This window comes from Erpetoichthys calabaricus, chromosome 1 (genome assembly GCF_900747795.2).
Source record: "Erpetoichthys calabaricus chromosome 1, fErpCal1.3, whole genome shotgun sequence".
Lineage (NCBI taxonomy): Eukaryota > Metazoa > Chordata > Cladistia > Polypteriformes > Polypteridae > Erpetoichthys > Erpetoichthys calabaricus.
The window spans coordinates 329464733-329490342 of NC_041394.2; the positions used below are offsets into that span (position 1 = coordinate 329464733).

Genomic DNA, 25610 nt, shown 5'->3' on the forward strand with positions numbered 1-25610 from the left:
TATACACTGAAATCTGGAACAAAGATTCAATTTACATTGTTCCAGTCATGTTGTAAATGTGATGGCTTCTAAAAGATGCCTGGTTAGAGATAGTAAATAGTCAAATGAGCTTTGTGGAGTAAGTATTTTTCTCTTGTTTTAATTTGTTTTTATATTTCACTGAGGCAAAGGACAGTCTGCAAGTTCACCTTGTCCATTTGACTCTCTTCTCTTATAGATTCTGAATTGATGTCTCTTTCCTTGAAATAGATTTTCCATTTCTTGTACTTACTTTTTACAAGATGACTCATGCCTGAGGTGTGATTGGAATCCAGGGAAAAAGGACAAGGAAAACTTCAACGGCTAAGGAAATTCATTCTTAAGTCAGGAAAGGCTAGTCTGTGGGATCTGGCTAACTAGAATTCTAGGGATAATTTGCTGTTGACAATGCTCTGGATTGTTACAATAGAAAGGGTAATGATGGGAACATGTCGAGATGGCCTATATAGCTACATGGTTTATTAAGTATGAATATTGAGAGGAAGTAGCTAGCCCAAAAGCTAATCTTGGTGTTTAGTCCTTTATGTGGCAATGAGATGACAGTAACACTGAGAAATCAAGACACAACAGAGAAGTGGGATTTTATAGAGTAATGGCTTGAAGTAGGAAGGAAAGTTAAAGTTCAAATTTATTGTCACAGTAGAGTGAGTTTCTTGTACATCTCCCACAGGCTAGTGAAAGTAATACAGCACCATGTATATGACAGCACTCTACACTGTTGAGTAGCTTTATGACCTGGTTGTGACTGTCCAGAATGACTCAGACCTTTAACAATACTTTTTGATATTCTCAGGCCAAATATTTTATATATGTCCTGAACAGAACAAGGAGTTGTGTGCCAGCTTCAATGCCCTCTGCAATCATGAGCTGAGTAGGTGTTGTACCAGGATGAAATGCAGTAAGAGAGAACAAACTCAAATATGCATCTATAAATATTGGTGAGCATACTGGGAGACATCTGAGCTTTCTCCAGAGGAAGTAAAGGCAATGGAGAACCAAACTGTCATAAAATGAAGGCCGGAAAATGACAATAAGAAAAGGAGGTGAAATAAGTGGCAGAGCTTGTAGGAGAAGCTGCCAATATACCACTAATAGAGGCTAATGTGTGCATTAATCTGTTGTGAACTGCTACTATTATCAACTCACCATTTTGAAATAAAAGTGCTTTTACCTCTTGATCTGACAACTGTGTACAATGATATATGTGCCACATTAATTACTCAAATTTTAAACCCCTTCTTATATCCCTCTCTGTCAGTGCATGCAGTAGGCTTGTTTTATTAAAAATTAAATAAAAAAATGTTTTCTGAGGCTACATGGAAAATGATGTGATAAAAATGGCAGAAAGCATTTTCCCATCTGTAAATGTGCTGCAGATTATACTCAGGTGTATCATTTAAGAGTATGCCAATGACCCAACAGCTGCAATAGCCTAAAAAAGTGTGTTCACTAAAAACAATAACTGATTTTACTTGATTAGGAAGGAAAAAAGGGGGAAGCGACTTCACTCTGCAATAAATCAAAAACGTTCTGCTAATTTTAACAAATGATTAAATGCTTCATAAACATCCTAAGACGCTTTATTCAGAATGTTTCGATAGTAATAATAATTATTACAGTAAACATATGTTTATTTTTCAACATAAACATTCCTACTGCATTTGTAGTTATTGTGTAGTACAATGAGGATATATGTAGAAGCTTAATGAAAACAAATATTAAAATTATATAAAAATTATATTTAAAATATATCATAATACATTAAAATATTTTAAAATTATGGATACTCTACCTTTTAAAGTGCTTCTGGATAACAAACATTATTAAATACAATTTATAAAATGCAGATTGAATGATAACCCATGCCAAAGATTGGGTTTCCTGTTGTGGTTTCCACTGAGATGAAAGTGAGAAAGGAAAGTGAACCACTTATCTGATAACTACTATCTTGGGAAGGAAGAGGTTTGATTACTTTAATTATAAGAATGTAAAGTGTCTCATTTGGAATAAACATCCACTGGTGAGCTTTTGACATTTTGTGAACAGCTAAACATTAAAATACTGATAAGAGTGCTATATACAGAATAAGCCAGGATAAATGGAATAAGCCATTGAAATAAGGCAACGCCTCAACTGCACATTTGTCATTAGTAATTTGCTTTGGACAAAAGTCTCACACAGATACATGTCAAAAGCTAATTTGCAGTAATCTATTCTCAAGCAATCAATCAGTCAATCAAGCATTTTTATATGAAACTATTCTCAGCAAGTACTATTTAAAAGCTCTGTAAAAAGTACACCTGTATGTGAACACAATTCGTTGCAACTCATAGATACTGCTGGTATCTCCATTATTTAAATCCATTCACAAAAAGTCCAATTTTTTTGGAAAAGTGCATTTTGCCCCAGAGGAAATTTACAACATTATGAGCAAATGTTAGCAGAAAAAACTTAAAAATCAAATAAACACAACCAAAAGTATACTTTAGTTCGATTCAGTTTACTGTGGTGCAGTGCTCTTCACTGAGTGCAGGTTCAGACTGCTTACAGTCATTTATAAGTATAATAAGATAACATTAAAATATTACTATATTTCCACACAAAAAGCACATGTCAATGATTAAATATAATAAAATCCTACAAATGTAAAGTCCCATTAATATGGCCAGATGAAAGCAGAAGGGATGAAAACAAGAACTTCAATTGATAACATCCTTGGGAAAAATAAGCCTTTGGGTGTCCACAGCTGGTTAGAACAGATAAAGTCACAGGTGTGATCACCAAAGTCAACTGGCTGCCCAGCCCCTCTGGGAATTTCACAATATCAAACATAATATTGTATTGTATACAATATACAATTGTATTAACTGTGCGTTTCATTTTTGTGTTATGCAGCTTTGTCACTGAGGCATGCAAGCAATTTTGTAAAAGAACAGAATATCTCTGATTTGTTTCCACATTTTTATTAAAACAATTCTTAAATTACATTTTTTTCCATATTTGTACTATTTGTAAATATTTGAGCGCACTCATTTATGGGAGCCTGAACTATTATGGCTTAGTTACTAAACATTCTATCTATCTATCTATCTATCTATCTATCTATCTATCTATCTATCTATCTATCTATCTATCTATCTATCTATCTATCTATCTATCTATCTATCTATCTATCTATCTATCTATCTATCTATCATTCTCTGTCTCTCTCATATTTTGCACTTTTCATCACAATTCACCTTCCAACGTAAAAAAAAAAACAACTCAAAAACACAGAATCTATAAACACAAAGATAACAGGTGGAGGTATGTGCTAATTTTTATTGATTTAAATGACTTTTGTTTTGGTGTTTTATGCAGATTGTTGTTGCAGATGCATGCACAGTAACTAATGGAGCCACCAAAAGAGTCTGAATGGCTATTTGGCTGGTAATCCTTGCTAGTGTCTAAGTGTTCTAAATGCTTCTAATTATTGTCCTTATCCAGTCTTGGCTCTTTTTCACACTCTGTACTCTTCTATTGTTTTATAATGTTATTATACATTAATGAGGGTGTTAGTCCAGCAGCAAAGGGAAAGGACTTGAAAAGAGATTTCCAGGTTAAATTTCTGTTCAGCTGGTGACCTCCTGCATTACCATTATAGCTCCACTTTGCAACAAAGATGGGTGGTACAATTTTGGTTTTATTGTGGAAGTCACATTAGAAACATCCTTTCATTTACTGAACCAGTTTATCCAAACTTGGGATCTTGGGGAGATGAAGCCTGTTCTGGCAACTCTTTGCATAAAATATGAATAAGCCCTCTATAGGGTGCCAGTCCATCACTTGATCCTTTTACTTACGTTGTGGTTAATTTAGAGCTGGTAATTAACCTAATATGTGGTGGTCCAGTACTAAGCACCAGTCCATTCCAGGGCACATTCATTGACACTAAGCCAGTTTTGGGCTGCTAATTCAACAAACACCAGGTAATGCAATGATTAGTGTTGCCATCTCAATGAGCCAGAAGATTGGGTTTGAATCCTGGCCCAGTCATTGTTTGTGTGAAGTATGCACTTGCTCCCCACCTCTGAATGGAAGTTTTCACTTGAGATTCTGTTGTTTCTCCTGCAGTCTAAACCAAGCTTGAACATGACTATAATTTTCGATCTGCTTTGGTTGGTGAGGGTGGCAAAAGACCGAACAGACCACTATAACCTTAGGAATTTGTTCTATTGTTTATCCTTGATGCTGTCAAGAAATATTATCTTTGCAGTCAGTCCTGGGTCTTTGCCCAATTAGCTGGGCCTCATACGCACCACCATAGGAGATCTCTGCAGACATCCTAATAACATGCCCAAAACACATTTGGCACATTGCTTGTGCTTCAGAGTTATAAAGAGTGAGCATAGAAAAATTGCACAGAAACCTAATTTTAGCCACATTTGTTTACTTATTTTTTCTCATTGTGAAAATTAGACTATAATGTGAGCATTGTCAAATATTTTTCTCCCCATAATAAGACTTTTTGAAGCCCATTTTTTGCCACCCTGTCCTGAGTGTTGTTGAATTCTTCTCCTTCGATCCTTATGCCAACTCTTCATTACAAGAGTCACAAATCAGTCTTGGCACATGAAGCACAAGGGCACTTGCTCTATTTTCTACAAGGTGCTATGGACCTTTATTAAAAAACACAAACTTAAATCAACTGCATCTAAATTGTAAAAAGTGTCCGATAGTTAAAAGGTGATACATGAAATGCATTTGCAGGATTAATGGCATAGAGGTCAAGAAGCAGTTTTTGAAAATGAGGGATATTCCAGTGTTAACTAAACTTGATACTCTAAATTAATCACCCACTATAAACACTGACATGCACATTTTTGTTATCTGGATTAATGAATTGCCAGCTTTTAATTGTCCAGAGTGTATGTATGTGTGTGTACAAGTTAGAGTCCAGTTTCCTGTGTTTCTGGATCTGGATATGTCTAATGTTATTTTTGTGATTCTTTAGAGTACTTAAATTTCAATAAAGAAATACATTTTTACTTTTCATTTTATAGGATAGTACAGTGGCAAAGTCCTTTGAGCTGCCGCTTCAAGGATCCAGCATTCTAAGTTTAAATCCCAATCCCACAGGTCTGCATGGATTTTTCTCCCCCATTTACATACATGTGTGGTAGTAAAATTAGAATTCCCATTATTATTGTGGAAATATGGATGTGTGCAATGGACTGGAGCCCTGCCCTAGGCTAGTTCTCCCTTTACTCTTGGTGGTGCCATGATAGGCTCCAGCCCAATGACCATGAATTGCATTACGCTGATCTGAGAATGTTATTAATGAATAAGGATTAATTAATGTATTATTTTCCAGTGCAAACCTGCACCCAAAACAGAACTTAAATAAAGTAAAGGGATTTATATTATAATTCTTTTTTCTGCTTGTGTACATTGTTATTTTTTTTTTAAACTGTATAATTTGTTGACTTATTATTAGTTTTAAAATATCATGCAAAAGACAGCATACAATAATAACTGATTGATTAATTGATTTCAATTTGTGCCTAGGGCTACATGAACAAAGAGAAGGCATTCATTGCCACACAAGGACCAATGATAAACACAGTGAATGACTTTTGGCAGATGATCTGGCAGGAGGATGTGCCTATTATTGTCATGATCACAAAACTGAAGGAAAAAAACGAGGTGAGCCATCATTGCCTCATTTTGTTTTTTTTTTTGGTTTTTATACTGTCTTTTGTGGCCCAGTTCAAGGAGCAGACAAACAAATATGCTAACCAGCTACTCTAAAGAAGATCTTCCATAGCCTGAGTGCAAGTCTGTTCCTTAGGGCAACTGGGAGAGTGACAGAGAGAGAGAGAGAGAACCCAATTAAGTGCATTTACCAATATTTATTTATTTATGCAAAGAATACATATTGATATATACTGCCATTTTACATATACTGCCTGGTAGTAATCCCTTTGCCTTATGAACAACTTAAACTGTTGGACACATACATCTTTGTGACATAACAAATTATCCAGTTTGAAAAAGAGTGGACTATAGCCAAATGTAATTGTTGGGTATACCACAGCATTTGAATGCTATTAATAGCTCTAATGAGTGCTAAGAAAATATTGTCTACACTATTGCACCACCAGCAATAACTTGCCAACCAGATTGGATCTATTAAATCATGCTGTCTGCACAAAAATCTGTTCATACCATTTGCATCTTCTGATGTGTCATGTTGCTTCATTTTTCTGTTCTTAACATACTAGAGATGAACCTGAAATACTCAACTGTAGTCCATTTGCTTCAAGGTCTCTGAAATTTTGTGCATTCAGAAATCCTTTTCTGCACACCTCTGAAGTAAAGAGCTGTTTATTGACTATAAGGCCAGTAAGCTTAATGTGCATCCCAGGTAAATTAATACAAACAATTGATGATGAACAATAGATGATACCAAACTTGGTGTACTGGCAGATAATCTCAAATCTGTTGAATTATTACAGAGGTACTTGGATAGCACATATTCTTGGACAGATTTGTGGCAGATGAAATTTACCATAAGTACATGTAAGGTATTACACATAGGAAGTAAACATGTTAGATTTGAATACACAATGGAAGGTCTGAAACTTAAAAGTACTGCTTATGAGAAGAATATATGAGTCACAGTGCACTTGTCACTATCAACTTCCAGACAGTGTAACAGAATGTTTGGTTATATACAGTAGAGTGTTGTGTGGAGTCAAAGTAAGTAATACTTTAGCTTTACAATGCACTAGTGAGGCCTCACTTGTGTGTAATTTTGGCCTCTATATTACAAAAAATAAAAAAATAGCAGTGACAGCAGAAGTCCTGAGCAGAGTTACTATTCTCTTTCCAGGACAGCAAGGTATGAATTATTTGGAAAGATTAAAGATGCTAAACCTTTTCAGTTTAAGCAAACAGAGATTATAAATAGACATGGTTGAAGTGTTTTAAGTTAGGAAAGGAAATAGTATGGTTGATTCAGGCTGTTAATTTTAAATGAGTTCAACAATACACAGGGACACAGTGGGAAATTGGTTAAGGGCAAATCTATTCTAGAGGCTGTAGCACCTGAAAATCCCACAAGGGCAGCTGTTACCAAAAAACTGGATCCACCATTTATGGCACTAACAGTCAAATTTTGGCCAAACTCACTTAGGTCATATATTTACCTATATTATACTTATAGTATTTACTTATTATAAATTCAGGCTTTTTTAAATAAAGGTAATTTTATTTTATTATATTACATTTGGGGTAGCATGGTGGAACGATGCTTAGTGCCCTGACAGAGAAATATACTATTTTCAAATCCTAGGTCTGGTCATTTGCTATGTGAAATTTGCTTGTTCTTAATATGTCTGTATAACTATTTCTATTTGGGTTTTCTTCTCACATCCTAATTATGTGTTTTTAGATCGTTTGGTATGGAATTAGAATTGGCCCAGTATAAGTAAGTGTGTGGGCACTAGCAGTCTCTGTGACAGACTGGTGTTTCATCCAGAGTTACTTCCTGCTTTGAATTGTTTCCAGCCTAGATTAGACAAATTTGAGACACATAAAGGTAGTCTGATCAGATCAGTGAGAAGTGTGCAACAAAAAAATAATAAAAATGTAACCTGAGTGTAAAACACAGCACTGTTCATTCACCCACTGAACTCTTGTGTGACCTGAACAAATCAGTTACTTGGCCAATTAAAAAATCTTGAACTAACTGGATTTATCAAAAACTTAAAAAGTGAGTGGCTAAAGGCATTCAAGTGGTCTTCATCTACAGATTAACTTTTCTTCTTTTTTTACTTATTTTGGATGCCATACATTCAGGTTATAATAATTTTCTTTAAAAAAAAGAAGTCAAAAAGACAATAGGTATAAAACAACACAAGTTCTATGTTTTTGGGCACACAGTCTGGTGAAAGATGGGGGGGTGGGGGAGTGGGTGGTGTTGAGTTTAGGGGGGAATTCAGTCTGAAGAATGTACATTTATTGGTGCTGAGGTTGCCAAAGCTATAAGCACTAACATCCCTTTATGGCAGAAACATGGAACATTTGATAAGTAATTTTTGTTTTAAATAAACTTTCATTCAGCAAATGGCATTGTAATTGGAAAGCATTTCATGACGCCCTCCTGTCTTAGTGTTGGTCAAGTCTCAAAAACATAACCCAAGGGATTCTGGGGAGCAGAAAAGCTTTTATCTCACTTGTTCAGAAGTGGGCAGGGGGAGAGCTCAGAATTAGCAGCTGACGTCTCTTTTAACAATTTAACAATGAAAATGAGTTTGTAAGGGTGGGGACCCTGTCTGATTGTAATCAAATAACAAGCACTGGTTACGCAATGGGTGCCTTCCCAATCAGGCAAAGATTCTTCTAAAATGTACTCCATGTTCCACCCTCCTGGCCACACACACACACACAGATTTACAGCTTCAAGAATCACACAGTAACACTGAACATTCAGAAGCTTAAGCAAAAGGAGTAGGTGCATCTGGAGCAAGCAGATATGAAATTATGCTTGTCCTGTTATTATTATTACTAAGGACGTGGGTGTGTCAGGCACAACAGGGCCTTCTGCTAAAGTACAGTGCATTGTCTTATTTCAGAAATGTGTGCTGTACTGGCCAGAGAAAAGAGGCATCTACGGGAAGGTGGAGGTGCTTGTCAACAACGTTCAAGAATGCGACCATTACACCATTCGGACCCTGACTCTAAAGGTAATAAAAGCTGGGCTGGAGTGTCATTGTCTGAGGTATCTCTGTGGTTAGTTGCACGAGGGTTGTTCTGAGCAGGAGAGAATCTATTGGGCAGTGGGCTGGATCTGAACAAGGTAGAAATAATGTGCATTCTGAAATGCAGAAACAGCTGCAATGATGGACATTCTTTTTAATAATAATAATAATACATTTTATTTCTATAGTGCATACTTTTGTGGCTAAAAATTTCCAAGAGTGTGTAAATGGTGTCTTATGGCAGCAAAGAAAAACTAAATTAAATTAAAATTAAATTAAAATAGATTCAGTTATAAAAGATAGAAATATTCTATTATATAATGGCAGTATGTTATTGGGGTATTTGAGAAAAATAAATATTTCATATTATGTAGTACCAGTACATTTATAAAGAAATTATGAAAAAAGTGTGTAATCTAAAAGGGTTGAAATTACACTGTGTCTTTTAAAGATTTTGGGCACATTATTTTTTCATTTTGCCAAAATTTAATAATCCTCCTCATCCATTCCCAAAGATACTCTGTCAACTTATTTGGAGATTCCAAATTGGCCCTGTGTGGGTGTGGGTGTGTGAAAGAGGTTCTTTGTGATGGGTTGGCTTCCTGTCCATAGTTTCTTTCTGCTTTGAGTTCAATATGATTCAAGGCTTCAACCCCTTGTGACCCTAAAATGGACTAAACAGGCTTGAATTATGTTATATTTTCTTTTTATTCACTTATGTTACTTATTGTACACCTCTCACACTCAGTATGATTACTGTGAGCAACACCACGGTCAAGTCAATACCAGGACATGTCAGCTAGCTACGTCACAGTGCCCATTTTGAATATAAGTGCAAGTGGTATTGTCATCCTTGATTAAAGTTAGTTTATTTAAAGTGAAGGTTTTGAGGGAAATTCAGTGTAATAAATCTTTAAGACTATCAGGGGCTTTGAATTTGGTTAGTTTTCATATTTTTAAATTTATAAAAACTTCTTGGTAAGGATGTCTGCCTGAAATATGGCTAGAAATTTTGTTAGCCTTATAAATGACAGTATTCACCACTCAGAAAAAAAATTGATGAGGCACAGTGGTTCAGAGGTAGTGCTGCTGCCTTGTAAAAAGCAGATCAGGGCTCACGTCCCAGATTTTCTCTACATGGAGTTTGCATGACTACCCAAGTCCAAGTAGGTTTCCTCTGAGTGTTCCAATTCCCTTCAACAGTTCCATGGTGGCATACAGATTAGCTAGATGGGTGATGTAGAAATTTGTCTCAGATGTGTTTGTGTGTGCATGTGTGTGTGCCTTCAGTCTGCGATGGGCTGCCATCCTGCCCAAGGATTGTCCCTGCCTTGTGCCCAATACATGCTGTGATAGGTGGGTTTAGAAAAGAGAAGGAAGAATACAATTATTTGGATTAGTCTGTGAAACCCCTAACTTTATAATGTATACATGCAAAGATTTATTACCAAAAAATATTAAATGATTTTCCATTTTTTAACTTTGAGACACTTTCCTTAATTTTTTACATAAAGATCAATGAGAGAAAATCACAGGACTTTACTCTTAAATATGTTGTCACCACATCACTAGATTGAATAATGCACAACAGTGAGGCATCGGTACATGCAAAGTGTGACATATGCTATGATGACATGTGTTAGTTTGTCAACATAAAGAGTAGGTGCAAGGTATAGAGAGAAATGTAACTGCTTTCTTTTACAGCAAGGGGGCCAAAGTCAAACTGTGAAGCACTACTGGTACACCTCGTGGCCTGACCATAAGACACCTGACAGCGCATACCCGCTGTTGCAACTCATGGCCGAAGTAGAGGATGATCAGAAAACTGCAGCTGACAGAGGTCCTGTAGTTGTTCACTGCAGGTGAGGCTTCCTTTCTCAAATTGATGAGTATATTTGAGCAGCTCTAAAGTTCATAGTGCCTTTAGTTAAACTGTGCTCCACAATCTAGGTCTTCCATCTGTTTCGGGCAACTTGTAATCGGCATAACTGCAGGTACTGCAAGTGCTGTGTTCCCTTTCAGCACACCTACTTACCAGTTCTGCTTTACATTCCAGTGCTGGTATTGGAAGGACTGGCTGCTTCATTGCTGCCTCCATTGGATGCCAACAGCTGAAGCAGGAAGGAGTTGTTGATGTGCTCTCCATTGTGTGCCGACTTCGGATGGACAGGTTTGCTTCTAACTTAATTTTTTTAATTAGCCACCTGTTATTTATTTTCTGTCAGATGAGGAACCCTAATCTGTGGCACTTCCTGTAGGACCAATGCTCTCCACCCAAAAAGAAAAGGAAATCACACTACAGCACTAATAGCACTACAGTTCAGGCTGATACAAACACTTTCTGCTACACTGCACTATGAGCTAATTTCTATAGCCCAAGTTGCTCATAATGAATCTGTCACTCCATTATGGCAGTTAAGGAATTCTTGACGAATTCTCCTGTAGGTAAATACAGTCATTTGTGATCCTTAGGATGATGCTGTGGTCCAGCAATAAGTGCTTCTACATGGTATTGGATTAAAATTTCAGCTTCAGTTACCTTTGGTGTTCATTTTTCACTTTCTCAATGTGTCTAGATAGGTTTTTCCTCAAAGACCTCCCAATAATATGTGAGAGAGTAATTAGACAATTCTAAATTGTGTGAGTGTGTGAATGTGTGCATGAGTGTGCCCTGCAGTTGACTCACACGGGTTATTTCTGAGCTGTTGCTTGATGCATTTGGGGCTGTGGTTCACATCTTTTTGATACTGCATTGAGAGGGTTCAAGAAGTTGACTGATGGACTACTTTTAGACATTATGATCTAAGTGGAAGCCCTGGATACACCTGTCTATATGGTTGTATATATTCAGTGTTGGCTTGTTTAATAACAAAAAGTTTTAAATTAGCATTACCTTAGATTAGTATTTACAGTAACATACAATTCTTTTGTACTTAGCCAGTTAATTCTTGGTAAGATTGGCTGGATAACCTCTTTTACAGGATTAATTCATTAAATAATAGTTAGGTAATGATGGCTCTGTCATTGTGTTCCAGTGACCTGGGGCCTCATGTATAACGCCGTGTGTAAAATTCACACTATAACATGGTGTACGGACAAAAGCGGAAATGTTCGTACACACAAAAAAATCCAGATGCATAAATTTGTGCGAACGGCAACTTCCATGTTCTTCCACTACATAAATCCCGGTCAGTGTAAAAAGTAACACATGTGCACGCGCCTGCTGTCCCACCACAACTCCTCCCAGAATTACACCTCTTTGAATATGCAAATCAATATAAATAGCTCTTAAGCTCAGCCTTCTGTGAAAAGACAATGGCAAAAACACGGGGAAAATAGAAGAATTTCAGCGAATACCAAGTGGAGGCAAGGAAAAACTTACTATTTGTTGGTTTAAACAGTGGTATAAACAACAAAAGGAAGTTGATCGAGTGACATAGTGTTGGAGAAACTCGAAAGCTCAAGTTCACAAAGATACACAGTGCCCAAAATAAAAAAGAAGCGGTCAGATTATTCTTTAATAAACCCTAATATATTCCCAGTTGGGTTTGCATGGATGCGATTATAAAAATTCTATTATTTGAAAAATGAAGACTAAATGGGAAGATTGAAATAATTTGTATGGGGCACATGGTGGCAAGCATCCTTTGAGGTTCAATTGTTTAGATGATTTAAAGTTTTTTTGTTGTAATTTTTTGGATGCTATTCAAAGGCAGTTTGTTCCTATAAGATCATTATTATCAACATTTCAACAATGAAAGAACAAGCGGTTTAATTTTTTATTTAGAGTGTGAATAGAAATCTGGATTGAAATCATTACAAAGTCTAAAACACCACCAAGGTGCGACAGGGCAGGAGACAGTCCAAAATAGAACTTTCTAGAAAGAAAGAGATAGAGAGAGAGAGAGGGAGGTATACATGTGTTGTCAGAGAGAACCACTGTTTGCCAGTCTGGGAAATGCCAGCGTGGGAAACAGGCACTGTCAAGGGGGGGAAGGACTCTTGTCAGTATAAATTGTGCCTCAGAAGTGGAAAAGAGAAATGAGGGTAGACAGAGAAGTTTTACAGAAGAGGACGCTAGAGGGTAGCAAATGGTGCTTGACCTTGTTTCTGAGCGAAAGAGGACTTAAAGGAATGGTAGCAAGTTAATATGATTTGATTCAGCAAATTTCTACTGACATATTCCTATGGAAGTATTTGAGATGCTGCAGCCCAACACCAGAATCAGACCAGGCCATGAAACATTTAAAGGTGTAAATCTCTGGATGTGACTTAAATCCTGCTGCTAATCAGGGGAATGAGAGATTACAATAAGGTGGATAAATCATGTGATTGTCAAAAGAGAACAAGAATACTCTTTTGGTACTTTAGGAAGGCTGACCAGTATTCATACCAGTGATAGCCTGTCTCAGGATGAACCATTAGATTTGTTATTTTTTCTTATGTTTTTGAATCCAAGCTTTGTTTATTCTCCTGTTGTGTTTTACTCTATTTTTTAAATAATATTTTGATGTTACTGGAAAATTTGTCTGATACAGAAATGATATTTGGCAATTTAGTACTGTTTACTTCATGAGTAAGTTGGGAGTACTGGCACAGTTTTGGACGCTGCTTCATTTAAGCACAAATAAGGCACAATAATACAATCGAATGTGTGAGATGAGCACCATGTTTTACATGCATATGGAGGATGACAAGGCAAAAAATTAGGTAAAATATGGCATTAAGATGTCATCAACAATTTGGTAAATTTCCTCATATTAAAGACACTTTATAGTTTAACAAATTAACTACTCAGAGTTTACTATAAGACTATTTAATTCTGCTTTTGAATATGTAACCCACAGTCCACACTACCCAAAATACTTTTAAGTCTAATATCTTGAAGATTAAACTGTAATTGGATCACAACTCATGGTCATTGCTATGAAATTTAATTAATTTATTTTTTTATTATTTTTTTTAACTTTTATTGAATTTATTTAAAGCATGAAAATTAAAGCAGAAATGTTATTTAATGGCTGTACTAATATACTGTTATACTATTTGATGTTTTCAATATTGCTCCAAAGAAAAACAACTGCACTGCACAATAAAGTTAGATATTTAGGCCTCCAGCATTTTAAAAATGAACTGAGTGAAGCCCAGCAATGGCTATAAGTGAGTTCTAGTTTTGAATACTTTGAATTTAACATTGATCCACCCCAATTTCAGGATAAGCCCTTGAAGTTTCATTTCCAGTATAGTATAATACTTACAGTCACTGGGCATGACTCGGCACACCTATTCCTTAGAGTAATTGGACAGGAAATTTAAGCCGGGATGAAAACAGCAGACGAGGAAGCACTTTGAAGCTCATCACATGCTTTTCCTGCCATGAAATATTAGAAAAAAATGCAGCTGAGGGAGGAATAGAAAATCTCATATTTTTCTATACAGGTATTGTAGTCAGAATTGTTAAAGTTGTACAGAAATATTTAATGCAGTGTTTTTTTTACTGTAAGGAGTTGTAAGCAGTGCCCTTTTGCCTTTGGTTAAGGAACAACACTTTCTTGAAATTTTCTATATTCCATTATTTTTATATGTTTTTGTTAAAAGAGTGAATTTAAAGATGAGTAAGGAATTTTGTCATTATGATCTGATTATTTGTTGTTTTGCTCTCTGGTCCATATGTAAAAATGTAACATCTTTTCTGTTTCCCTGATAACTTCAAGGACTCTATCTGCTTTAATTTTTTTCAAACACCTAGAAAGCTTTTGCACAACACTACCTAACTCTGGATTTGCCAGGCAAGGACCATTTACATTAATTATTACAGTTATTACTACAGCAAAAGGTTACTCACCCCCTCAAAAATGCTACGCTCTGACAGTCTAAGATATCATCAGACATGAATACCAATTAAGAAGAGCTGTAACCTATTTGGCAGGCAGATCTTGTCATACCAATCTATTAGACTTTTCTGAGTGGGTGACTGGTGTAGCAGACAAAAATAAGCCTTATGACTTAATTTACTAAGACTTTTAAAAATAATTTGATAGAGTCCTACACTGAAGACTGAATCTTAAAGTAGAAGTTATTTACATCAGAGGTAACCTACAAAAGTGAATTTCAATGTGATTACTAAGAAGAAGAACATACAGATAAAAGGCAAATACTTAATTTGTAGTGAAGCCATAAGTGGACTACCTCCATCCTTGGTCAACTACTTTTTCTAATTAATATTAATGACACAGATGACATTATTAGTAAAATTGTGATGCTCATAGATGATGACACTAAAATTGGAGGGATAATTGGAAACTGAGAAGAAAGCAAGAACAATTTGAAAATATCTGGACAACCACATGGAAAATGTTGTTTAATAAAGAAATTACAAGTGCTACGAGTAGGTAAAAGGAATGTTAATTATAACACAAGATGGAAAATACTGTCTTGCAGAAAACACCCTCTGAAAAAGATTTTGGGATTTTCATTGACACCACATTCTTATCTAGGGAACATGCAAAATCAATTAAAAAGGCAAGCAAACTGTTATTAGTGCAAAAATTATTGAATGGAATTCAAGGGATGCTATGCTCTGACTGTATAATGCACTAGTGAGTCTGGAACTGTAATACTGTGTATAGTTCTGGTCATCACCTTAATAAAAGACAGCAGCACTTGAAGCTGTGCACAGGAGAACAAATGGGTGCACCCCAGGACTAAAAGAATTGTCCTACTATGAGAAGCTGAGGAAATTACACCTCTTAGATTCAAGCAGAGTAGGCAGTATGAAGACCTAATCTCAAAATATTCAATGGCATCAGTAAAGCTGATCCAGCAGAATTCTTTTGATTAATATATGTAATATTATATTTACTTATTTGGTTGACACCTTTATCTAAGGTAACTTACAACATTTATGATACAATTGGTTCCATTTCTTTTGGTTTTCCAATTGGAGCACAGGCAGGCCAAGTGACATCTAACGAGTCATATGTACTCATAGATAATCAGAGGCAGACATACATTGTTTAACTTTACAGCTCATGAATTGCTGGAGGTCTTTTGAACAACCTCAACTGTGTGGCAAAACAATTGAGAGACTTTATTATATCAGTGGAATTTGAAATTGTGAAGAAGGCTGTGCTATTTCAATGTATATCTTTCCTTATAGTAGACAAAACATACCTTAGCTCACTTGATTAGCCCTTATAACTAGTAGACTACATTAATTATACTAATCTATTAAAAGAACAAACATGTAATACTGCCAGAAATGTATAGCTGATGGCCATTGTCCCATAGTATTTCTTCTTTGAAGACCCCATCATATAATTCCTCAAGAGAAATATCATACAGTTAATGGTTTTATTGCCACAACTCAACCAGTCTATTCTCTTTTCTATGTGTCCACATACATTTTTCAGCCATATTCTTATAAGCAAAAACACAGAGTCATTTCCTTATTGGTCAATGGGAACTGAAATGTAGTTACGGCTTGTATGCGCTTTTACACTTGATGAGCTCAAAACAACAGTCCCCAAATGTTTTTGACTTGTCAAAAAACATTGGGATCTTGTAAGCCACTCGGATCGTGTCAAAATGTATCTCATAACTTGTGAGAAGAGTCCAATATAAACTTCAATGATCTTCTCAAGATTTCATGCAGATTTTAAAAACCATATTAAAATATGCAAGTCAAGATTAAATCACATAGTGCATGTCTGCCTAAGGGAAAGTGTATTTAGGGACTGAAGTCAGGAAGCACTCATTTTTCATACAAAGAGTTGAAGAAATCCAGAGCATACTACCAAGCCACACAGATGAAACATGAATCTGGACAACCTTTAAAAATTAGCTATTAGCTAACCAAGAAAGTTTGATGAAATGAATTGTCTCCTCCTTATGTTCATTTCAATATCTGATCACTGGCTTGGCCATAAATCTAATGACTAAACGTCATCCAATGCAATCAAAGTATCAGTATAATAAATTACACTTGATTGATAATATTTAATCAAAGAAAATATTGCAGCCCATATTTTAGAGGAATTAACTTAAAAATTGGACTTTGACAAGGATGCCCATTATCTTCATAATTGTGCAGTATACAGTATTTCTTGAATTTGTTGTGACAAAAGTCTTAGAACAAGCTTCAAACCCTGCGGTTGTGGGTTCAAATCCTGATGCTGACACTATGGGACTATGAGCAATAAGAAATGTAACTAATTGTATCATAAATACCGTAAGTCACTTTGGATAAAGCCAATTAGCCAAATAAGTAAATGAAAATGTAAATGTAAAGAAGCAAATGATATTAGAGCTTCAATCAATGGTCATAAAAAATTAACCACCTAAGGTTTCCAGATGGCATTGATTTAATAACAGGCAATGTGCAAAGCCTTCAGAAACTTACAACAGTAACTAAGGCAGGGACCACAAAATATGTAATGATATAAATTTGAGCAAGACAAAGTGCATGACATCAGAAAAGACACCAGAAAGCCTGCAGATCATGGTAGAGAGAAGCAACCTTAAAGCAGTTCAGAAATTTAAGCACCTTAGTAGTTACATCATCAGTGATGCTAGATGTGATGTAGATAAAAAGGATGAAGTCAATTGCAAATTTTTTTAAATTATAGCTAAAAAAAGCAATAAAGAGGTCGGATAATATTTATATTACAGAATAAAACATATACTTTAATCCTAACTTTAGCTGGCAAATGAACTGCACAGTTTCCTATTGCAGCAGATTTATTTTCATCCTCAATATGGCATGTTATTATGATTTACTTTATATTTTGTTGCTTTTCTACTGTCTTTTGATAAACCTATACTGACTTTAATGGGAGATAGTATTGTAAAAGAGATGGAATATAAAATGGGACATAGTCATAATAAACACAGAGATAGACACCGAAAATCAAAGAGCACTTTCGCCAAGCCAAACACAAAACTTATAAATTAGGGTCAAAATCTTGCCAAGAACTCTAAAGCTTGAGAGTATGAAAAAGAAAGAATAGCACTTTTATGGAAATATCATCAAAAAGACATGTTTGCCAGCGACCAGTGCATTTACATTGTCACATGTCACAACCTTCTTGACCATGGCCCTGGCAACCAGAATTCCCATTTTGGCAGCAGAATTTGCAAAATGACAGCACTCATAACAAAATCAAAATGACATCAGAAATAGTGCAAAATATCAGAAGAGAACAGATCAGAAAAAGATTGGAATAAAGTAAAAACAAAATGGAATTATAACAAATATTTTTTGATCCTCTTATTAGACTTTTATATTTAATCCAGATTAATTATTTTTGCATCATTTTTGCCATTTTTTTATATAGTGGGAACTAATCTTTTTTGTGGAGTAGTCAGTAACATACAGTCATATGAAAAAGTTTGGGAACCCCTCTTAATTCTTTGGATTTTTGTTTATCATTGGCTGAGCTTTCAAAGTAGCAACTTTCTATTAATATATGACATGCCTTATGGAAACAGTAGTATTTCAGCAGTGACATTGAGTTTATTGGATTAACAGAAAATATGCAATATACATCATAACAAAATTAGACAGGTGCATAAACCCCAACAAAGATATTACATCAATACTTAGTTGAGCCTCCAATTGGAAATATAATAGCGTCTAGCCTATAGCCTTTGATGAGTGTCTGGATTCTGGATGGAGGTATTTTTTACCATTCTTCCATACAAAATCTCTCCAGTTCAGTTAAATTTGATGGCTACTGAGCACGGACAGCCTGCTTCAAATCATCCCATAGATTTTCGATGATATTCAAGTCAGGGGACTGTGACGGCCATTCCAGAACATTGTACTTCTTCCTCATCATGAATGCCTTTGTAGATTTCAAATTTTGTTTTGAGTCATTGTCTTGTTGAAATATCCAACCCCTGCGTAACTTCAACTTTGTGACTGATGCTTGAACATTATCCTGAAGAATTTGTTGATATTGGGTTGAATTCATCCGACACTCAACTTTAACAAGGGCCCCAGTCCCTGAACTAGCCACACAGCCCCACAGCATGATGGAACCTCCACCAAATTTGACAGTAGGTGTTTTGTCTTGGTAGAGTAATATATATTGCTCTACTTTCCCCTATTGTATTATTAATATGTAGCCTTAGAATGCCTAATCTCACAGACTTACCACTGTTTAAAAGGTATTATTGTATATAACTTATCCCCACCTTCCCTTCTATATCTATAACCTCAGGCAATTAGATGTAGTAAAAAAGACAAGCAGAAGTTAAGTTACACATAAAATAATGTATTACTGATAATATTCATAAATAATAACAAAATGCAAAGTATATTTGAATATTGGCAACCATACAACCTGATTAAATGGTTATATGTAGTTCAGGCGGCACACAAACTTGTAGTTACTTAAATGTCTCTAGTTAAGGCATCATTGGTGGTCAGCTTTCTGCCACATGTCTGTTCAATATGGCTGCTGAGCTGTGCTCTTCATTGTGTTGTCTTCATCATCACAGGTTATCAAGAGATGCTTCTTTCAGATGTTGGTTAGTAAGAGAGAGAGATTGTGAGGTTAAACACATACATTTATAGATGTTCTGTCCAACCCCTAGAGCCAATAGGACATCATGGTACTTAAAGACCTCTGAGACAAGCCAGTTCCAAACAGCCATACCTCAGACCAATGGGGGAATAGAACATCTTAACACCTGCCCCCAAACCATATGTTAAAGTACACCTTAGCCTACTTGCGGGGGAGTAGAAATGACTTTAGCAAAGAAACACTCGGCAAACTGGTTTAAGACACATCCCCAAAATAATGTCGTAAAATTCAAACAGACCCATTCCTAAGGGGGGTAAACACTAAATTACATTGCTAAACACTAAATTACAAATAAAGACATACAAAATATTCAAGTTATATGTAAAATCTCACAACACAACAGTAGGTAGCAGGTGTTTTTCTTGGAATGCGGTGTTCTTCTTCCACCATGCAAAGCGCTTTTTGTTATGACCAAATAACTCAACTTTTGTCTCATCAGTCCTAAGCACTTTGTTCCAAAATGAATCTGGCTTGTCTAAATGAGCATTTGCATACAACAAGCGACTCTGTTTGTCGCGTGCGTGCAGAAAGGGCTTCTTTCTCATCATCCTGCCATACAGATCTTCTTTGTGCAAATTGTGCTGAATTGTAGAACGATGTACAGATACACCATCTGCAGCAAGATGTACTTGCAGGTCTTTGGAGGTGATTTGTGGGCTGTCTGTAACCATTCTCACAATCCTGCACATATGCCGCTCCTGTATTTTTCTTGACCTGCCAGACCTGCTGGGTTTAACAGCAACTGTGCCTGTGGCCTTCCATTTCCTGATTACATTCCTTACAGTTGAAACTGACAGTTTAAACCTCTGAGACAGCTTTTTGTAGCCTTCTCCTAAACCATGAGACTGAACAATCTTTGTTTTCAGATCTTTTGAGAGTTGCTTTGAGGATCCCAAGCTGTCACTCTTCAGAGGAGAGTCAAAAGAAAGCACAACTTGCAATTGACCACCTTAAATACCTTTTCTCATGATTGGACACACCTGTCTATGAAGTTCAAGGCTTAACGAGCTAATCCAACCAATTTGGTGTTACAAGTAATCAGTATTGAGCAGTTACATGCATTCAAATCAGCAAAATTACAAGGGGACCCACATTTTTGCACAGCCAGTTTTTCACATTTGATTTAATTTTGTACAACTAAATACTGCTTCACTAAAAATCTTTGTTCAGAAAACACCCCAGTGCTCAGATGTTCCTAGGAAATGAAAGACATACCACTGTTATCTTTTTTGTTGAAAGTAGAGTAAATTATTATGCAGGCTCAGAGGGGTTCCCAAACTTTTTCATATGACTGGAATCACCCTTTAGGTAAAAAGATCATGAAATGCACTCCCTTTACCAAGAAAAATGCAAAAAGATTACTAGGTGTTTATTTAGTTAGTACTTCTGGTAAAATAACTTTAGCACAATATTCAGATATTGTCCTCTTGGCTCAACCACTGGTGAAATTTGGCACACAAAGGAAATATACACACCAATGTTATGAGATTAGAATATTTTTTTTTTTCAGAAAAGAGTGGCTTGTATTCTGCAGGTTAGTTAGAAGCAGCTGTCCCAAGATATAGAGTTTAATTATCTCATGGTATTTTTCATTAGTGAGTGTAGGTGTTGATCATGAGATTGACCAGTGAATTACTACAAAAAGAGAAGTATTGCATGTGTTGTACTGCATTGTCTTAGTAAACTACAGTGCATCCGGAAAGTATTAACAGCGCATTACTTTTTCCACATTTTGTTATGTTACAGTCTTATTCCAAAATGGATTAAATTCATTTTTTTCCTCAGAATTCTACACACAACACCCCATAATGACAACGTGAAAAAAGTTTACTTGAGATTTTTGCAAATTTATTAAAAATAAAAAAATTGAGAATGCATATGTACGTAAGTATTCACAGCCTTTGCCATGAAGCTCGAAATTTGAGCTCAGGTGCATTCCTGTTTTCCCCTGATCATCCCTTGAGATGTTTCTGCAGCTTAATTGGAGTCCACCTGTGGTAAATTCAGTTGATTGGACATGATTTGGAAAGGCACATATCTGTCTATATAAGGTCCCACAGTTGACAGTTCATGTCAGAGCACAAACCAAATGAAGTCAAAGGAATTGTCTGTAGACCTCTGAGACAGGATTGTCTCGAGGCACAAATCTGGGGAAGGTTACAGAAAAATCTCTGCTGCTTTGAAGGTCCCCATGAGCACAGTGGTCTCCATCATCCGTAAGTGGAAGAAGTTCAAAACCATCCAGGACTCTTCCTAGAGCTGGCCGGCCATCTAAACTGAGCGATCGGGGGAGAAGGGCCTTAGTCAGGGAGGGTGACCAAGAACCCGATGGTCACCTCTGTCAGAGCTCCAGAGGTCCTCTGTGGAAAGAGGAGAACCTTGCAGAAGGGACAACCATCTCCTGCAGCAATCCACCAATCAGGCCTGTATGGTAGAGTGCCCAGACGGAAGCCACTCCTTAGTAACAGGCACATGGCAGCCCGCCAGGAGTTTGCCAAAAGGCACCTGAAGGACTCTCAGACCATGAGAAAGAAAATTCTCTGGTCTGATGAGACAAAGATTGAACTCTTGGTGTGAATGCCAGGCGTCACGTTTGGAGGAAACCTGGCACCATCCCTACAGTGAAGCATGGTGGTGGCAGCATCATGCTGTGGGGATGTTTTTCAGCGGCAGGAACTGGGAGACTAGTCAGGATAAAGGGAAAGATAACTGCAGCAATGTACAGAGACATCCTGGATGAAAACCTGCTCCAGAGCGCTCTTGACCTCAGACTTGGGCGATGGTTCATCTTTCAGCAGGACAATGACCCTAAGCACACAGCCAAGATATCAAAGGAGTGGCTTCAGGACAACTCTGATAAGGTTGCAGATAAGGTAGAAATTCCAGATAAGGTAGAGTAAAAAACAAAATCTGCTGGGGCTCCAAGGCCAAAAGACCACTCAGCCTCACTTCAATCTATATTCCATTCTAATACCTGGAAACATTGAAATTGCAGGTGCAAATGGCCATAGTTAAACTTATATGTAAAGCTGCTGAGCTTGCTTTGAACAGCTCACCAATATAGGAAGACCCCAAAGTAAAGCTGTTCCTTTAATGGGTCAAGAGGGACTATTTGAAGTAGTTTAGGCATGTATGGACAATACCAAGAAAAGACTCAGGACATCCTAGAAAGAATATCTTTGATTGCTTGAGAATAGTCTACACATCCCTCTTTTGTGATATCTGGGTCAATCAATAGCAGGTGTGAAGCTTCAAAACAGGTCTGAAAACCTACAAACCTTAATAGCTAGCCTGGCTCCAAAAACTCATAATTAGATAAAATAGTCATATGGCCTGAACACAAGATCCAATAACTATCAATTTTAAAATGGTAAAGGGGAAGTATTAAAACACCTGCCTCAAATAACAAAATTAATACTTCTTCCGGTAATAAAGTTTATGTCCAAAAAAGGATTAAAAGAAAGAACAAAACAAGAACTGATTTCAAAAGAGATCTCGAAAATACTAAATGTTACCTTAAAGACGCAACTCAAAAGTGAACAAAACCCAAAATGTTTAATGAAGGGAAAAAACAGAAAACTCAAAAAAACAGAACAATCAAAGAAACAGAACTTACAACAAAGAGAATCCAAGACCATATGCAAAATAGGGAGCCAAACAACCACGAGTGGGATCTAATGCCTCAGCACTGGCTTGAGGCGCTTCTAGTCCTTTAAATTAGCTAAAGGCAGTCACAGCTGCAGTGTCAGGTTAGTTCCACAAACAGAAAGCAGAACAGACAACCAACTAAACATAAATTACTTAAGAACAAAAAGAAAATAACAAAGTAATTGAAGAAACATCCATCCATCCATTTTCCAACCCGCTGAATCTGAACACAGGGTCACCGGGGGGTCTGCTGGAGCCAAACCACACCCAACAAGGCAGGGAACCAATCCCGGGCAGGGTGCCAACCCCACCGCAGGACACACACAAACACACAAGGGCCAATTTAGGATCGCCAATCCACCTAACCAGCATGTCTTTGGACTGTGGTAGGAAACCGGAGCGCCCGGAGGAAACTCACGCAGACACGAGGAGAATATGCAACCTCCATGCAGGGAGGACCTGGGAAGCGAACCCGGGTCTCCTAACCTGCGAGGCAGCAGCACTACCACTGCGCCACCTGTGCCGCCTATTGAAGAAACAGAAAATACTTAATTAACAACAAACACAAAAAGAAGGAAATTAACATAAACACACTTTTATTAGCAAATATATCAAAGTAATGCAAACAAAAATAGCAAAGTAATTAAAGAAGGATTAAAAAGGCTAAAGCCAAGGATTAAACCCAGGCAAAAAACCCTGACATCTGCAAGTTTCGTTTTGCTAAGGAAATGTGGATGGAGAAAGGTGGTGAGTGAGTGATATAATAATAATTCATTACATTTATATAGCGCTTTTTCTCAGTACTCAAAGCGCTATCCACATAGAGAGGAATTGGGAACCGAACCCACAATCTTTCACAGTCTCCTTACTGCAAAGCAGCAGCACTACCACTGCGCCACTACATACACTGAAGCCTACATGCACATACCCTCTAAAAAACTTATAATGTATAAGTAGTGAGAACATTCAGAAATGCCCACATGCCACGGTATTAACTTTGGTTTAGTGCATTATTATTTTTGGCCAGAATTTGAAAATACTTTAAATAAAGGAAATCTCAGTGTTCTTTGGCTCATGCTGCAGGGCTTAGATACTTAAGCCATAATTTCAAGGACACATTTTCATAGGTTTTGGTTCAGTAACTAAAATATAAAGTCATGACTCAGTCATAGGCATTAAAGACAATATTGTTCTTATGCACAAACAATGTGGAGTTATGGTACATATTGTGTAAATGTTTTTTGACAGTAACGTTGCCTCTACATTCTTCTCTCTCTTAACTAAAGAGATACCATTCATGGATGGCCTTATATTATTTTGAATAAAGCTTGCTGATATGGGAGAATGATTACAAGTGGATATAGTGGTACAGTGCAGAAACACCTTGACAAAAAAATTAATAAAAACACACATGGGCATTACTTTGACATTACCGGCTTTATCTTTATTATTTTTTGTTGTTTATTGTATACCTTCAGAAATGTTGCAATAGATGAATCCAGCATATTAAAATAAGGCATTGTGCGCATAATACAAAGTATAGTCATACATTTCTTTAAAGATCTGTTTACTTCCTAAACCAATGGATCTGCTACTTATGCAATAGCTAGGTGTTTTTTTATTTATTCCTTGCTAAACTGGCAAAAGCAATAAAATTGGATCATAACCATTTTCTAACACGTTAATAAAATATAATTTCAGGGGTCTTTGTGTTTTTTCTTTTAGCTCTGTTCCTTCTCAGTGTATCGGTTCAATGTTACTCCAGAGAATGTAAATGAACAGGATGAACAATTGTGTTGGGTTGAATAATTTGTTCTCATTTAAATTGTTCTACTGTTCTACAACAATTAGTGTTGCTCTTATTGTGCATAAGCCGTGAATCCCTCAATACAGTAGCATAATACTTGGAATAAAAATTTTATTTAAATTATTTTGTTCATAATTCTACTGGGGATACAATTAAAATAGAGCCTTTAAATATTATGTCCTCAGTCAAGCAAAAAGCACTGGAAGATAATCACTATTTTAAAGTACCAGACAACTTGTTATTATCTGGAGATGTATTTGTACACTGATTATGTTTGCATAGTGTGTATAAACATTGTTTTCCATTGTTACCTACTGGTTAGTAATATTATAATGTTTTTTATAGTTTGAAAAAATCTTATTATTTTAAGAACTTGTTTGTTCTAATAAATTTCCACATCCACAACAAAACTAAGCCTGGTTTGTCAACCTATAATAATTTTTGAGTCCTGGAAATTTTGATTTTAACTTCTGTAACAGTCTTTTGTCTACATTTTGCTGGTTTTACACCTTTTGATTCATGTACCATTTCAAGTTTAAACATTTGCAGCAGATGATGTCATAAGAGAGCTACATAATATTAATTTCCTAAAAGTATGTCCCTATCAGTAATCAATTACCATTGTGCCATTTTTCATTAAATCTTATCAGCATAAAATATGTTTGTAGAATATCTTCTGATGCTGGCCTTCTCACCATCCTCAAGACCTTATCCAAAGTGCTCTAAGTCTATTTCTGTGGCATACTCATGATTTTCAGAGTAAGACTGTTTTGTGTATAAATG

At 36.3% G+C, this 25610-nt stretch overlaps 1 protein-coding gene across 2 annotated transcripts in view; it reads left to right on the plus strand.

Moving 5' to 3' along the window:
- LOC114666093 (receptor-type tyrosine-protein phosphatase R) overlaps positions 1-25610 on the plus strand; it is a 237432-nt gene that overhangs the window by 207964 nt on the left and 3858 nt on the right. For both annotated transcript variants that reach the window (XM_028820833.2, XM_051925459.1), the window contains 4 exons: positions 5587-5724; positions 8658-8768; positions 10488-10645; positions 10840-10953. In XM_028820833.2, the coding sequence (XP_028676666.1) occupies positions 5587-5724; positions 8658-8768; positions 10488-10645; positions 10840-10953 (521 nt within the window). The remainder of the gene's footprint in view (positions 1-5586; positions 5725-8657; positions 8769-10487; positions 10646-10839; positions 10954-25610) is intronic.